We start from the raw sequence: 15,246 nt of genomic DNA on the forward strand, positions 1-15,246 counted from the left end.
GAACAGCCGCCGTCTGCTAAGCTCCACCCACGTATGAGAAAAGTTTTGGCAAGTCACAAAAAGCTGAAGCATGGGGAGGGTGGAGAGTGTGGCTAACATCTTGAAGACTTTATAAGAAAACTTGAAGAGGATCCAAACAATTACCAAGTGATATCTGACGTGATATTAGTGAAAGTCTCTGTGATAGTGTTGTTAGTGAGAAGCTCTAAGGTAGTGTTCTTAGTGAGAGGCTCTGTGATGGAGTTGATAGTGAGAGGCTCTGTGATGGTGTTGATAGTCAGAGGCTCTGTGATAGTGTTGTTAGTGAGAAGCTCTAAGGTAGTGTTCTTAGTGAGAGGCTCTGTGATGGAGTTGATAGTGAGAGGCTCTGTTATGGTGTTGGTAATGAGAGGCTCTGCGGTAGTGTTGTTAGTGAGAGGCTCTGCGGTAGTGTTCTTAGTGAGAGGCTCTGTGATGGAGTTGATAGTGAGAGGCTCTGTTATGGTGTTGGTAATGAGAGGCTCTGCGGTAGTGTTGTTAGTGAGAAGCTCTAAGGTAGTGTTCTTAGTGAGAGGCTCTGTGATGGTGTTGATAGTGAGAGGCTCTGTGATGGTGTTGATAGTCAGAGGCTCTGTGATAGTGTTGTTAGTGAGAAGCTCTAAGGTAGTGTTCTTAGTGAGAGGCTCTGTGATGGAGTTGATAGTGAGAGGCTCTGTTATGGTGTTGGTAATGAGAGGCTCTGCGGTAGTGTTGTTAGTAAGAGGCTCTGCGGTAGTGTTGTTAGTGAGAGGCTCTGAGACAGGTTGTTAGTGAGAGGCTCTGTGATTGCGTTGTTAGTGGGAGGCTCTGTAATGTTGATGTTAGTGCGAGGATCAGTAATGTTGATGTTAGTGCGAGGATCAGTAATGTTGATGTTAGTGCGAGGATCAGTAATGTTGATGTTAGTGCGAGGATCAGTAATGTTGATGTTAGTGCGAGGATCAGTAATGTTGATGTTAGTGCGAGGATCAGTAATGTTGATGTTAGTGCGAGGATCAGTAATGTTGATGTTAGTGCGAGGATCTGAGATAGTGTTGATAGTGAGAGGCTCGTTGATAGTGTTGTTAGTGACGAGCTCTTTGGTAGTATTGTTAGAGAGGCTCTGAGACCGGTTGTTATTGAGAGGCTCTGAGGTAGTGTTGTTAGTGAGATCCTCTGTGATGGTGATGTTAGTGAGTGTCTCTGTGATAGTGTTGATAATGAGTGGGTCGGAGGTAGTGTTGTTAGTGAGATCCTCTGTGATAGTGATGTTAGTGATTGTCTCGGTGATAGTGTTGATAATGAGTGGCTCGGAGGTACTGTTGTTAGTGAGAGGCACGGAATAGTGTTGTTAGTGAGAGGGTCTGAGGTAGTGTTTTAGTGAAAGGCTCTGTGTGGTGTTATTTTTTCTTATTATTAATTTCTACCACGGACGTGGCCACATATTTACAATGCTAACCAGCATATATACATTTTCTTCTGTCCTCCATGGACAGGGTTAAAGATGTGTTAAACATATAGTTCAAGTGTTTATTGAACACTCAACCACAGAAGGTGATTCGGTGCTTTTAAAATGCAAAGCTAACCTACATACGTAAATACATAGATACACAGATTTACGTATGCCCTACATAAAGTGTTAGGTGTCATTTACATTGTGTCATTAATGTGCATTTACAAAGGTAAAATGTAATTCTGATCAGCTTCCATATATACTTTATACATATACTTACACACATATACTTACATATACATATATACACACACGCATGCATTCACATTCATTTGTCTCTTTTACTCTGACAGGGTGAGATAGCTGATAGAGAAACTAGTATGCAATTAAGCACTTAGTTTCTCTATCAGCTATCTCACCCTGTCACTGAGATGCTCTGTGACTGTGTTGTTAGTGAGATGCTCTGTGATAGTGTTGTTAGTGAGAGGCTCTGTGATGGTGTTGTTAGTGAGAGGCTCTGTGATGGTGTTGTTAGTGAGAGGCTCTGTGATAGTGTTGTTAGTGAGAGGCTCTGAGGTAGTGTTGTTAGTGAAAGGCTCTGTGATGGTGTTGTTAGTGACAGGTTCTGAGGTAGTGTTGTTAGTGAGAGGCTCTGAGGTAGTGTTGTTAGTGAGAGGGTCTGAGGTAGTGTTGTTAGTGAAAGGCTCTGTGATGGTGTTGTTAGTGACAGGTTCTGAGGTAGTGTTGTTAGTGAGAGGCTCTGAGGTAGTGTTGTTAGTGAAAGGCTCTGTGATGGTGTTGTTAGTGACAGGTTCTGAGGTAGTGTTGTTAGTGAGAGGCTCTGAGGTAGTGTTGTTAGTGAGAGGCTCTGAGGTAGTGTTGTTAGTGAGAGGGTCTGAGGTAGTGTTGTTAGTGAAAGGCTCTGAGGTAGTGTTGTTAGTGAGAGGCTCTGAGGTAGTGTTGTTAGTGAGAGGTTCTGAGGTAGTGTTGTTAGTGACAGGTTCTGAGGTAGTGTTGTTAGTGAGAGGCTCTGAGGTAGTGTTGTTAGTGACAGGTTCTGAGGTAGTGTTGTTAGTGAGAGGCTCTGTGATAGTGTTGTTAGTGAGAGGCTCTGAGGTAGTGTTGTTAGTGACAGGTTCTGAGGTAGTGTTGTTAGTGAGAGGCTCTGTGATAGTGTTGTTAGTGAGAGGCTCTGAGGTAATGTTGTTAGTGAAAGGCTCTGTGATGGTGTTGTTAGTGAGAGGCTCTGAGGTAGTGTTGTTAGTGAAAGGCTCTGAGGTAGTGTTGTTAGTGAGAGGCTCTGAGGTAGTGTTGTTAGTGACAGGTTCTGAGGTAGTGTTGTTAGTGACAGGTTCTGAGGTAGTGTTGTTAGTGACAGGTTCTGAGGTAGTGTTGTTAGTGAAAGGCTCTGTGATGGTGTTGTTAGTGAGAGGCTCTGTGTTAGTGTTGTTAGTGAGAGGCTCTGAGGTAGTGTTGTTAGTGAGATGCTCTGAGGTAGTGTTGTTAGTGAGAGGCTCTGTGTTAGTGTTGTTAGTGAGAGGCTCTGTGTTAGTGTTGTTAGTGAGAGGCTCTGTGTTAGTGTTGTTAGTGAGAGGCTCTGAGGTATGTTGTTAGTGAGAGGTTCTGAGGTAGTGTTGTTAGTGAGAGGGTCTGAGGTAGTGTTGTTAGTGAGAGGGTCTGAGGTAGTGTTGTTAGTGAGAGGGTCTGAGGTAGTGTTGTTAGTGAGAGGGTCTGAGGTAGTGTTGTTAGTGAGAGGGTCTGAGGTAGTGTTGTTAGTGAGAGGGTCTGAGGTAGTGTTGTTAGTGAGAGGGTCTGAGGTAGTGTTGTTAGTGAGAGGGTCTGAGGTAGTGTTGTACACACACTGAACGGTGTGTATCACTTTGGACGGTCCGAAAAACAAGCTTTTACAGATGTTGACGACGGGAATGAACCGTCCAGAGTTTATTATAGACGTGGAATAAACACGTGGGACAGGGACAGACGGGAGGAGATGCAGAAGTGTTAAAAATGAGAGGAAGGGAGGTACGAGAGAGCAGGGAGTAGAGAGAGAGAGAGAGAGAGAGAGAGAGAGAGAGAGGCAAGGGAATATGGGGGGAGTGTGGAGAGATTGGAAAAGAGGATCGAGAGGGAAGAAGATAGTGAGAAAGTTGAGAGGTGGAAAGCGGGAGACGGAAGATATTGGAGGGGGGGGGGGAGAGCGAGAGGTGAGATGTGAGAGGCGGAAGAGTAGACAGACCCAGGTACAGCAGGGTATCCCGCCAAGTGAGAAAATGAGAATGGTTCACACACCATAATACAATCAAAGAGAATGAATGCTTGCCTTTATGTCTAGTCAAGGGTGGAGCCTAGATGCTTGGGGGTTAGTGTCAGCCAACACTTTTTAAAAGATGACACATGGGTGGTAGATGATTATAATATGCAGGTCGGGGCTGGCCCCATTGGCCCAACATCTCTCCCCCTCCCCCCTTCCCCCACTTTTAAAAGGACGAGATCTTAGTGTGATTCCAAGCGACTCCCGTGGTGTGTAAAACATCAGTTTGCTGTCCAATAACATTTTCTATAGTTTTCTCAGATAAAGTTTTGTGTTTGCGGACAGATTGCATGTTCTGAAAGGGAGAAAGACGGTAAAGACTTAGCGATAGAGCGACAGACATGAGGTACTGAGACAGACGAATATATATACAGGGGGAGAGGGGCTAACAATGATACAAAAACAGAGAGGCAGGGATATATACCCAGCAAACATTCAATGTTAACATAACGTTGTATATTTTTGCGTTGTTCAAACGTTTTAGCGATGAAATGACGACGTAAAATCGTTAGATTAACATTGCAAAACATATAAAAATTATATATCACAATCAGCCATCAACAAATAAATATCAACAATGGCTGTGAACCAACAACAAGCAGTTATCACTAACGACTGTCAGCCAACTGTAGGTAAACATCAGCCACAACTGTCACATAACCCCAGGTAGACATCCCAACAAGCTGTCATACAACAGGAGAAAGCATCAACAGTTAAAAAACGGCTGAGAGGGATCCTTTCCGGTGTCACATACCCACTGCTATGGATTTAAACATAAAAATCAGGTTTCCGTGTTATATATATCACTATCCACAGGTGAATATCACCATTAACTCTCAGGTAAAAATAGGCCCACATTACCAACAGTCGTCCGTCATCCTGGGGGTAAAACTGACCACCATTAATCAGCTAATAAACACACCAGTATCACCACCTGCTGTCAGCAACTCACAGATAAACACAACAGTGGACTGTTAGTGACATCAATCTTGTGAGTATATTGACCAATGGTTCAAGTACGGTGGTGATGTCGGCAATTGGTGGCGCTGTAAAGAGCGCCGGAGATATATTATTGCTCTGCCAGCTAGTCATTTTAGCTCTGGCAGCTGGTCATTACAGTTGCTTCAGCTGGTCATTATAGCCACCATCAGTTACGTCCACCTGGTCATTTGTGACCACTGCCTCTATAAACGAGATAAATTACAAAATAATATTAGAGGCCCACACTAGATCATCACTCTTGTTGATCCCTATATAGTCTCTAGTGGCGTCTCTACAAAACTTACCCATTTATGAAATATGAAGCATTTAGTGAGTTGAAGGTATAGTGAGACATTAAGCTCCCTCCCTCTAAACCCTGGCAATATCTGGGCTGAAAGGTGTGAGGTGGGAATGTGTTTAATATAACCACAGTGGTGGTGGCCACATACCTGGAACCTTCACCTCCAGTCGCCCCGGTGTAGCGGTGATGGAAGGGTTGCTTCTGAGCCACACAAGGTCACGTGTCCTGCTAAGTTATTTCAGACATTACCAAGCAACGGAGACTTGGATGGTGTTAGAAATTGTTTGAAACACGGCACCGTCACTCCTTGAGTCACTATAGTACTGCTACATCATACCTTAACACAATATAGCACTGCTACATCATACCTTGACACACTATAGTACTGCTACATCATACCTTGACACATTATAATACTGTTACATCATACCTTGACACATTATAATACCTCAACATCATACCTTGACACACTATAATACCACAACATCATACCTTGACACACTATAATACCTCAACATCATACCTTGACACACTATAATACCTCAACATCATACCTTGACACACTATACCACTGCTACATCATACCTTGACACACTATAATACTGCTACATCATACCTTGACACATTGTAATACTGCTACATCATACCTTGACACATTGTAATACCTCAACATCATACCTTGACACATTGTAATACCTCAACATCATACCTTGACACATTGTAATACCTCAACATCATACCTTGACACATTGTAATACCTCAACATCATACCTTGACACATTGTAATACCTCAACATCATACCTTGACACATTGTAATACCTCAACATCATACCTTGACACATTGTAATACTGCTACATCATACCTTGACACATTGTAATACCTCAACATCATACCTTGACACATTGTAATACCTCAACATCATACCTTGACACATTGTAATACCTCAACATCATACCTTGACACATTGTAATACCTCAACATCATACCTTGACACATTGTAATACCTCAACATCATACCTTGACACATTGTAATACCTCAACATCATACCTTGACACATTGTAATACTGCTACATCATACCTTGACACATTGTAATACCTCAACATCATACCTTGACACATTGTAATACTGCTACATCATACCTTGACACATTGTAATACCTCAACATCATACCTTGACACACTATAATACCTCAACACCATTCCTTGACTCAACATACCTCAACTAAAGAACAAATTCACAAGGGCCGTGATGAGGGTTCGAATCTACGCACGGGATGTTTCTCTTCTGCGCCCTAGTTAACTGCACCAAGACATGGTCAAAAGAATTGCAACCTGGAGTGCTACTGCCCTCACGAGGATTCCGCAGCTTCTCGGAAGCACAGACCGGGGTTTCACACAATTTTCCCCATGCACCCCGTGCTCTATCAGGTTATCTTGAGAGGTTATCTTGAAGTTATCTTGATAATTTTGAGGGTTAGCGTCCGCGCGTCCCGGTCTTCGACCAGGCCTCCTTTTAGTTACTCCCAGGAAGCAGCCCGTAGCAGCTGTCTAACTCCCAGGTACCTATTTACTGCTAGGTGAACCTCAGGACTACGAATCCGAAGCGCTGTCCACTCAGCTGTCAGGTCCCCAACTGTCAACCAGGTGTTCTTCCTCCACGCCCTCACTACAATACAATAGCGTGATATATCAGGCTATTGTGAGTGCTGTGTGAACCTCAACTACATCATTAAGAGGTAGCTTGTGCCTGGGGGGGGGGGGGGGCGTGACGTCAGTGGCGGGCGCCTTGACCCTGGAGCAGAGAATAATATACCAGCAGAGTATAATATACCAGCAGAGTATAATATACCAGCAGAGTATAATATACCAGCAGAGTGTAATATACCAGCAGAGTATAATATACCAACAGAGTATAATATACCAGCAGAGTGTAATATACCAGCAGAGAATAATATACCAGCAGAGAATAATATACCAACAGAGTATAATATACCAGCAGAGTATAATATACCAGCAGAGAATAATATACCAACAGAGTATAATATACCAGCAGAGAATAATATACCAGCAGAGTGTAGTATACCAGCAGAGTATAATATACCAGCAGAGTATAATATACCAGCAGAGAATAATATACCAGCAGAGTATAATATACCAGCAGAGTATAATATACCAGCAGAGAATAATATACCAGCAGAGAATAATATACCAGCAGAGTATAATATACCAGCAGAGTGTAGTATACCAGCAGAGTATAATATACCAGCAGAGTATAATATACCAGCAGAGAATAATATACCAGCAGAGTATAATATACCAGCAGAGTATAATATACCAGCAGAGAATAATATACCAGCAGAGTATAATATACCAGCAGAGTATAATATACCAGCAGAGAATAATATACCAGCAGAGTATAATATACCAGCAGAGTATAATATACCAGCAGAGAATAATATACCAGCAGAGAATAATATACCAGCAGAGTATAATATACCAGCAGAGTATAATATACCAGCAGAGCATAATATAGCAGCAGAGTATAATATAACAACAGAATCTAACATATTTTAAAACATTTTGTTTTTTGAGATATACAAGAGTTGTTATATTCTTGTAGAGCCACTAGTACGCGTAGCGTTAGGGCAAGTCCCTGGAATACGATCCCCGCCGCGAAGAATCGTTGTTACAACCAAGTACACATTTTACTGTTGAGTTGAACAGAGGCTACAGTGAACAGAGGCTACTGTGTTCCTTCAGATGTATTGAAGAAATACTGATGAGAATACTGGGCATTGAACAAATGGGACACATCAGTTAACTAATAATGACATAAGTTAACTAATAATGACAGATAAGATAACTAATAATGACATAACTTATGTCATTAATAGTTAACTTATCTGTCATTAATAGTTAACTTATCCGTCATTAATAGTTAACTTATGCCATTATTAGTTACTTATGTCATTATTAGTTAACTAATGACACATCAATTGTTAGCCTTCTAAGTAAGTTGTTTGAGTGTGTAGTTACTACCGCAGGACTTGGATATATTACCTGCAGGTCAATAACTACATGTTCGTGGTGAAGTAGTTAAACTGACTTGTTTAGTGGTTACCTGGGAAGAATTTATTACAAAATATAATGTGAGAAAGTCAGTTGAAGCACAAGGATGATTCGCCCCTCTGCTCTGGATGCTCCCAAGCACAAGTCTAAGACTGATCTTACCATAAATACTTCAGGGTAATGGGATTTCTTTGTGACAAAACAGTATATGTATTTATTTAAGCAGGACAAGGTTCGCATTGTTTTTTGTTTAATATACAAGAATTCTTACATTCTTGAAAAGCCACTAGCACGTGTAGCGTTTCGGGCAAGTCCTTAATCCTAATGTTCCCAGGAATACGACCCGCCAAATCGTTTACCCAATAATTGCTGGGTGAACAGAGGCAACAGTTAAGGACTGGCGCCCAGCCCAACCTCCCATGCCAGGATACAAACACAGGGCAATTCGCTGGCGAAGCTCGGGTCGTGTGTGTTACCTCTGCCCCACTGGGACCTCTGCCCCACTGGGACATCTGCCCCACTGGGACCTCTGCCCCACTGGGACCTCTGCCCCACTGGGACCTCTGCCCCACTGGGACCTCTGCCCCACTGGGACCTCTGCCCCACTGGGACCTCTGCCCCACTGGGACCTCTGCCCCACTGGGACCTCTGCCCCACTGAAACCTCTGCCTCACTGGGACCTCCGCCTCACTGGGACCTCTGCCCCACTGGGACCTCTGCCCCACTGGGACCTCTGCCCCACTGGGACCTCTGCCCCACTGGGACCTCTGCCTCACTGGGACCTCTGCCCCACTGGGACCTCTGCCCCACTGAAACCTCTGCCCCACTGGGACCTCTGCCTCACTGGGACCTCTGCCCCACTGGGACCTCTGCCTCACTGGGACCTCTGCCCCACTGGGACCTCTGCCCCACTGGGACCTCTGCCCCACTGGGACCTCTGCCCCACTGGGACCTCTGCCCCACTGGAACCTCTGCCCCACTGGGACCTCTGCCTCACTGGGACCACTGTCCCACTGGGACCACTGTCCCACTGGAACCACTGCCCCACTGGGACCTCTGCCCCACTGGGACCTCTGCCTCACTGGGACCTCTGCCTCACTGGGACCACTGTCCCACTGGAACCACTGCCCCACTGGGACCTCTGCCTCACTGGGACCTCTGCCCCACTGGGACCTCTGCCTCACTGGGACCTCTGCCCCACTGGGACCTCTGCCCCACTGGGACCTCTGGCCCACTGGGACCTCTGCCTCACTGGAACCTCTGCCCCACTGGGACCTCTGCCTCACTGGGACCACTGTCCCACTGGGACCACTGCCCCACTGGGACCTCTGCCCCACTGGGACCTCTGCCTCACTGGGACCTCTGCCCCACTGGGACCTCTTCCCCACTGGGACCTCTGCCCCACTGGGACCTCTTCCCCACTGGGACCTCTGCCCCACTGGGACCTCTGCCCCACTGGAACCACTGCCCCACTGGGACCTCTGCCTCACTGGGACATCTGCCCCACTGGAACCACTGCCCCACTGGGACCTCTGCCTCACTGGGACCTCTGCCCCACTGGGACCTCTGCCCCACTGGGACCTCTGCCCCACTGGGACCTCTGCCCCACTGGGACCTCTGCCCCACTGGAACCACTGCCCCACTGGGACCTCTGCCCCACTGGGACCTCTGCCCCACTTGAACCACTGCCCCACTGGGACCTCTGCCCCACTGGGACCTCTGCCCCACTGGAACCACTGCCCCACTGGGACCTCTGCCTCACTGTGATCTCTGCCCCACTAGAACCTCTGCCCCACTGGGACCTCTGCCCTACTGGGACCTCTGCCCCACTGGGACCTCTGCCCCACTGGAACCACTGCCCCACTGGGACCTCTGCCCCACTGGGACCTCTGCCCCACTGGAACCACTGCCCCACTGGGACCTCTGCCTCACTGTGATCTCTGCCCCACTGGAACCTCTGCCCCACTGGGACCTCTGCCTCACTGGGACCTCTGCCCCACTGGGACCTCTGCCCCACTGGGACCTCTGCAGAAGCCCACCTTGCCTTGAGGTTACCTTAAGGTGAATTCGGGGCTTAGCGACCCCGCTAGCGACTCCTCGTTGCTGGATTGGTCAACCAGGCTGTTGGACGCGGATGATCGCAGCCTGACGTATGAGTAACAGACTGGTTGATCAGGTATCCTTTGAAGGTGTCTTTTTTTTTTAACTAATACTAGGATTCATAAGGGATGCCTAATAACATACCTAGTGAAACTGCAAGCAAGAGCTGTTATCCTACCTCAGCTCATCTGAAGCCTACACCTAGAAACTCATTTATTTCATAAGAGTATACTTTGAAACTAACACATTGGGAACTATCATATATTGAACTTATGTAAGCTAAGTTGAAACCTACTCCTAGATGCCCATTTATTTCATGAGCTTGGTATTATTTGCTTTAGAAGGAATAGCCTTTATTCATTAAAAAACATTAAGTAACAATCATATAAGGAACATGATGAGCTTGTAGCCAGCTGTGTGCCAGAGTCTTCATGTGAACAGTTGACCTGATCTCCCGTGTATCAATCTGTTGAGCGAACAAGTTCCAGATGCGAGTAAGTCTCGGAAGGAATGAACGCTGATGGAGTGATGTTCTTGAGAATGGCACTTCCAGCATGAGACTGTTGAAGGTTGATAGCCTAGTGTTACGAGTGGGAACTACTGGTACTCCACGGAGTTGGGCCAAGTGCGGAACTTTGAGAATATTGGCCTTGTACATAATATAAGACCAACAACGTCCCGACGGTGTTGCAGGCTCTGATGTTCAGACCGTTCTCACCAGACTTGGTCAAGACTAGAGACAAGCCTTCTACCCCGTCTCTCCACTTTGTCCAACAGTCTGACGAAAGATGGGGGGCAGGCAATCCAGGAAAGGGGTGCATACTCAAGATGGGAGCGAACTTGAACTTCATATAAGGTTTTGCATCCCTTGCTGTCAAGAAGATATGAGATGCGCCGTAGTGCTGTAAGTTTCCTGGCTGCCTTTTTAGCTAGGTTTATCACATGGCTCTTCATTGTCATTGAAGAGTCAAACTTCATTCCCAAGATGTCAAATTCTTCTGTGAACTCTAGGGATTTGTCACCCATTTGCAGTTCTGTCCGATTCGCCATGTGCAGTCTAGTTATCATCATCGCTTGAGTCTTCTCAGCCGCAAATGTGACCTGCCATCTCCTACCCCAGGTAGAAATTGCTGAAAGTTTGTGATTAATGATTCTTGCAGCAGTTAGCATTTCCTCCTTTCTGTATGTAAAGGTTAGAGTACAGTCATCAGCATAGGCTTGAGCTTCAGGAATGAGATGAAGAAGATCGTTGAAATAAACATTCCACAGCAGAGGGCCAAGCACACTACCCTGTGGAACGCTGGCACCAATTGAGTGGCTATCGGATTCTGCTCCATTGAGGACCACCCTTAGAGTCCGTTCTTGAAGGTAGTCTTTTAATAACACTAAGATGGAGCCTGCAATGCCTAAAGCTTGAAGCTTCACTGCTAGTCCAGAGTGCCAGACCCGATCAAAGGCTCCTGCTATATCTAGAGCAACAACACAGCTGCTCTTGGACTCATCCAGTGACTGATGCCACTTAGAGGAGAGATTTAGCAAAAGATCAGCAGCAGATCGGCCTTTTCTAAAACCATACTGTCGATCACAAATTAGTCGATGACGGTCAAAAAATGATGTCATTTGCTGAGCAATTAATGATTCTAGGATCTTGCCAGTAATGGAAAGCAGTGACACAGGTCTGTAGTTACCAACTACTGAGCGGCTCTTCTTTTTGTGCACTGGAACAACATCTGCCTTCTTCCACAAGGAGGGCCAAATTCCTTGAACTAGGCACAGTTGGAAGAGGCGCGTGAGAGGTGGAGCCAACAGGTCAGTGCAGCAGCGTAGTAGTCTTGGACTGACCTTATCTGGCCCCACAGCTTTGCTTGTGTCTAGCGTGTTAAGGAGATGGAGAAATTCAGCCTGATTTATAACCACTTCAGTCAACCTAGACACAGTGCATGGGGCAAGATGTGGAGGCTGACGTTCAGGATCAGGGACCTGCATCTTGGAAGCAAAGTGGTTTGCCAGTAAATCAGCCTTCTCCTGATTGCTGGTTGCCACAGTACCATCTTCTCTGTTTAGAGGTGGGATTGTGTCCTCAGATGAGTACCCCTGCCGATCCATCACCAGGGACCACGAGACCTTGGATCCAACCCTTCCAGATGCAAGTTTTCTTCGAGTTTCGGATTCCCATCTGGATATAGCCCACTTTTGAACTTCTTTCATTGTTCGACAAGATTGTCTATGAATGTTTCTGTTATGAGCCGAGGGATGCCGTTTAAATCTCCTCCAGGCCTTGTTTTTGGCTTCAGCTGCCATCCGGCACCGATATCCAAACCAAGGCTGATCAGTGGGCTTGGTCACATACTGCCGGTGAGGGATATGCCTATACTGGAGGTCCAGTATATGACTGGTGAAAGCGTTTACTTGGCTGTTCACGTCCCCCTGGAGTAAGGCATGCCAATCAGTTACTTCAAGCTCTGACCGTAGGGCTGGCCAGTTCCCTCTGTCCCATAGCCAGGTAGTACGAACAGATTCTTCACCTCGATCTGTCGGGATAGCTAGTGTAGTAAAGACAGCCTGGTGGTCTGAAGAACCAACATATCCCAGAGGTCTGCAATTAACAATATTTGCAGGAAGGTCAGTTACGACAGGATCAAGGGACGAGCCTGATATGTGGGTAGGAAAGCTCACAAAATTTTCAAGGTTAAAAACTGCTAAGAGTTCATCAAAATCCCTCTGTATAAGATACTGGTTGAGGTCACCTACAATTATAATGTGCTGACAGTTGTGCTGCATTAGCAGGGCGTCTAGGTTGTCCATCAGGAAGGTGATTGGAGAAGCACCCTGCCATTGAGGTATGTACATTACACAAAAGAGAATTGAGGTACCTGAATTTAAGCATACTTTGAAGAACATAATTTCAAGATGACCAGGAATGACCACATCAATGTGTTGTGCATACACAGATTTGCTGGTGCACACTGCAACACCCCCTCCTTGACCCTGCCTATCTCGGCGCAACCATGAGGTATAACCGGCAATTGTTGCAAAGTTCTCAGGGGTCCTGTCATCTAGAAATGTTTCTAGCACAACAACCACATCAAGACGATGAGTGTTCACAAAGCTGTGTGTGAGATCGCCAACATTGGTCATGAAGCCTCTGATGCTGGCAGACAATATGCTGATCGATTGACTCCTCATGTCTGCAAGTTGTTTGAGAATGCAGCTGTGTATGGTGGCAGACTTCGTTGCTGCTGTGCTGGTGGAGTGTAAATCTGCTGTGCTGAGTAAGGCACAACGACACCTTCAGGGATTGGGTATGGATAGTAAGGTTGCTGACGAGTAAGAGTATGCACCAAGTCTGAGTATTTCTGAGATTGATCCGAGATAAGGTCTCTGAACATTTGTTCCTGTCTATCCAGGACCCTTTTGGTACGACAAGTGTCCTGTTGATGACCTGTTCGGTGGCAGTAATTACACCTGAGATCACTTCAACAGGTATCAGCTGTATGCCCCCTGCGATTGCATTTAGAGCAGGAGCTTACTTTAACGCTGGGAGGATGACTGCCAGAGCTAAGCCGCTGATTCAGGTGATGAGACCAATGCTGAGTGTGCTGCTGGTGGTGTTGTTCAAGGTTTTGTTGAGGTAGGTGATGTAGTGCCTGGTTATGTTGTTGCTGAGGGTGTGGAGGCCGGTGTTGTTGCTGTTCTGGGCCGTGTTGAGGTAGGTGATGTAGTGCCTGGTTATGTTGTTGCTGAGGGTGTGGAGGCCGGTGTTGTTGCTGTTCTGGGCCGTGTTGAGGTAGGTGATGTAGTGCCTGGTTATGTTGTTGCTGAGGGTGTGGAGGCCGGTGTTGTTGCTGTTCTGGGCCGTGTTGAGGTAGGTGATGTAGTGCCTGGTTATGTTGTTGCTGAGGGTGTGGAGGCCGGTGTTGTTGCTGTTCTGGGCCGTGTTGAGGTTGGGAATGAAGTGCCAGGTTATGGTTATGTTGTTGCTGAGGGTGTGGAGGCCGGTGTTGTTGCTGTTCTGGGCCGTGTTGAGGTTGGGAATGAAGTGCCAGGTTATGGTTATGTTGTAACTAAGGGTGTGGAGGCCGAGAACGCTCAGTAGGACGAATACGTCTTCGACCACTCCTTCTAGGCCTATATTGACTAGTTGAGTTTTGATTTGGCCCTTGTACTGGTACAGTGGGCACCGCTTGATTGACAGCTGTAGGTGTCGGTACCAGTGTGTCTGAATTGGCAGGAGTGGAAGTCACACTGGGTATTGTATTCAAACTACTGTGTGTTTCCTCAGTTGGTGGCAACAGAACAACAGAAGGTGTTGGTGGCAACAAAGATGTATCTGGAAGACCTGCAGATGGATTTGCAGATTCGGAGTTGCGGTTCAAAGTTTCCTGTGAGGCTTTATGTTGGATAGAGTCCCACCAAGCTTTAGCCTCGAAGTTACCAGCAATGTGATTAGACCAGCAACTGTCAACCTCGGCACTATGTGCAGAGCAGCTTGTGTCTGTTGTTGATACTGTGTTCTGATTTTCGCACACTGCCTTGAAGGAGTCAATGAGCCCCAGAATGTCAATTAGAGCCTCCCTATGTTGGAGAAACTTCTGGGAGAGTTTATAAAACTGAATAAAAGCAGCCTGTTGATCAGTAGATGTGTCTGTTAAGAAGGAATTTGTCAGGTCATGCTGTGGTGCAAAGTCAGATTCCGTGTCGTACTCCACAGGATCGTGAATCCCCCGCTGGGTCCTGAGATCTGGCACTTGAGTACAGCAGAAGTCAGTGTCGGTCTTGCACTGGGTGTGACAAATGTTAGGACACTTATCCTCCCTGCACTGAACAAACTCTTTTTTCCTTGTAGTATACCCACAAACACAACAGAAATATTGTGGAAGATATCCAGACACAGATCTAGGTTTCAAGCTCTTAATATGATTCGACATAGTTCACTCATGAACAATGTGAGGGGTCGGCCGTTATGCCCCTTATGTGTGGTGGAAGCGTGTTGAACAGTCTCGGGCCTCTGATGTTGATAATTCTCTCTTG

General features: G+C 46.3%; 1 protein-coding gene across 1 annotated transcript; it reads left to right on the forward strand.

Annotated features, from left to right (window-relative positions):
- The first annotated feature begins 6,320 nt into the window (after window positions 1-6,320).
- On the forward strand, window positions 6,321-7,620 carry LOC138356920 (aggrecan core protein-like). The gene is made up of 2 exons (XM_069313453.1): window positions 6,321-6,474; window positions 6,956-7,620. The coding sequence occupies exons 1-2, from the start codon at window positions 6,321-6,323 to the stop codon at window positions 7,618-7,620; spliced, it is 819 nt and encodes a 272-aa protein (XP_069169554.1).
- The last annotated feature ends 7,626 nt before the right edge of the window (window positions 7,621-15,246 follow it).

Source organism: Procambarus clarkii, chromosome 75 (genome assembly GCF_040958095.1).
Source record: "Procambarus clarkii isolate CNS0578487 chromosome 75, FALCON_Pclarkii_2.0, whole genome shotgun sequence".
Classification (NCBI taxonomy): domain Eukaryota; kingdom Metazoa; phylum Arthropoda; class Malacostraca; order Decapoda; family Cambaridae; genus Procambarus; species Procambarus clarkii.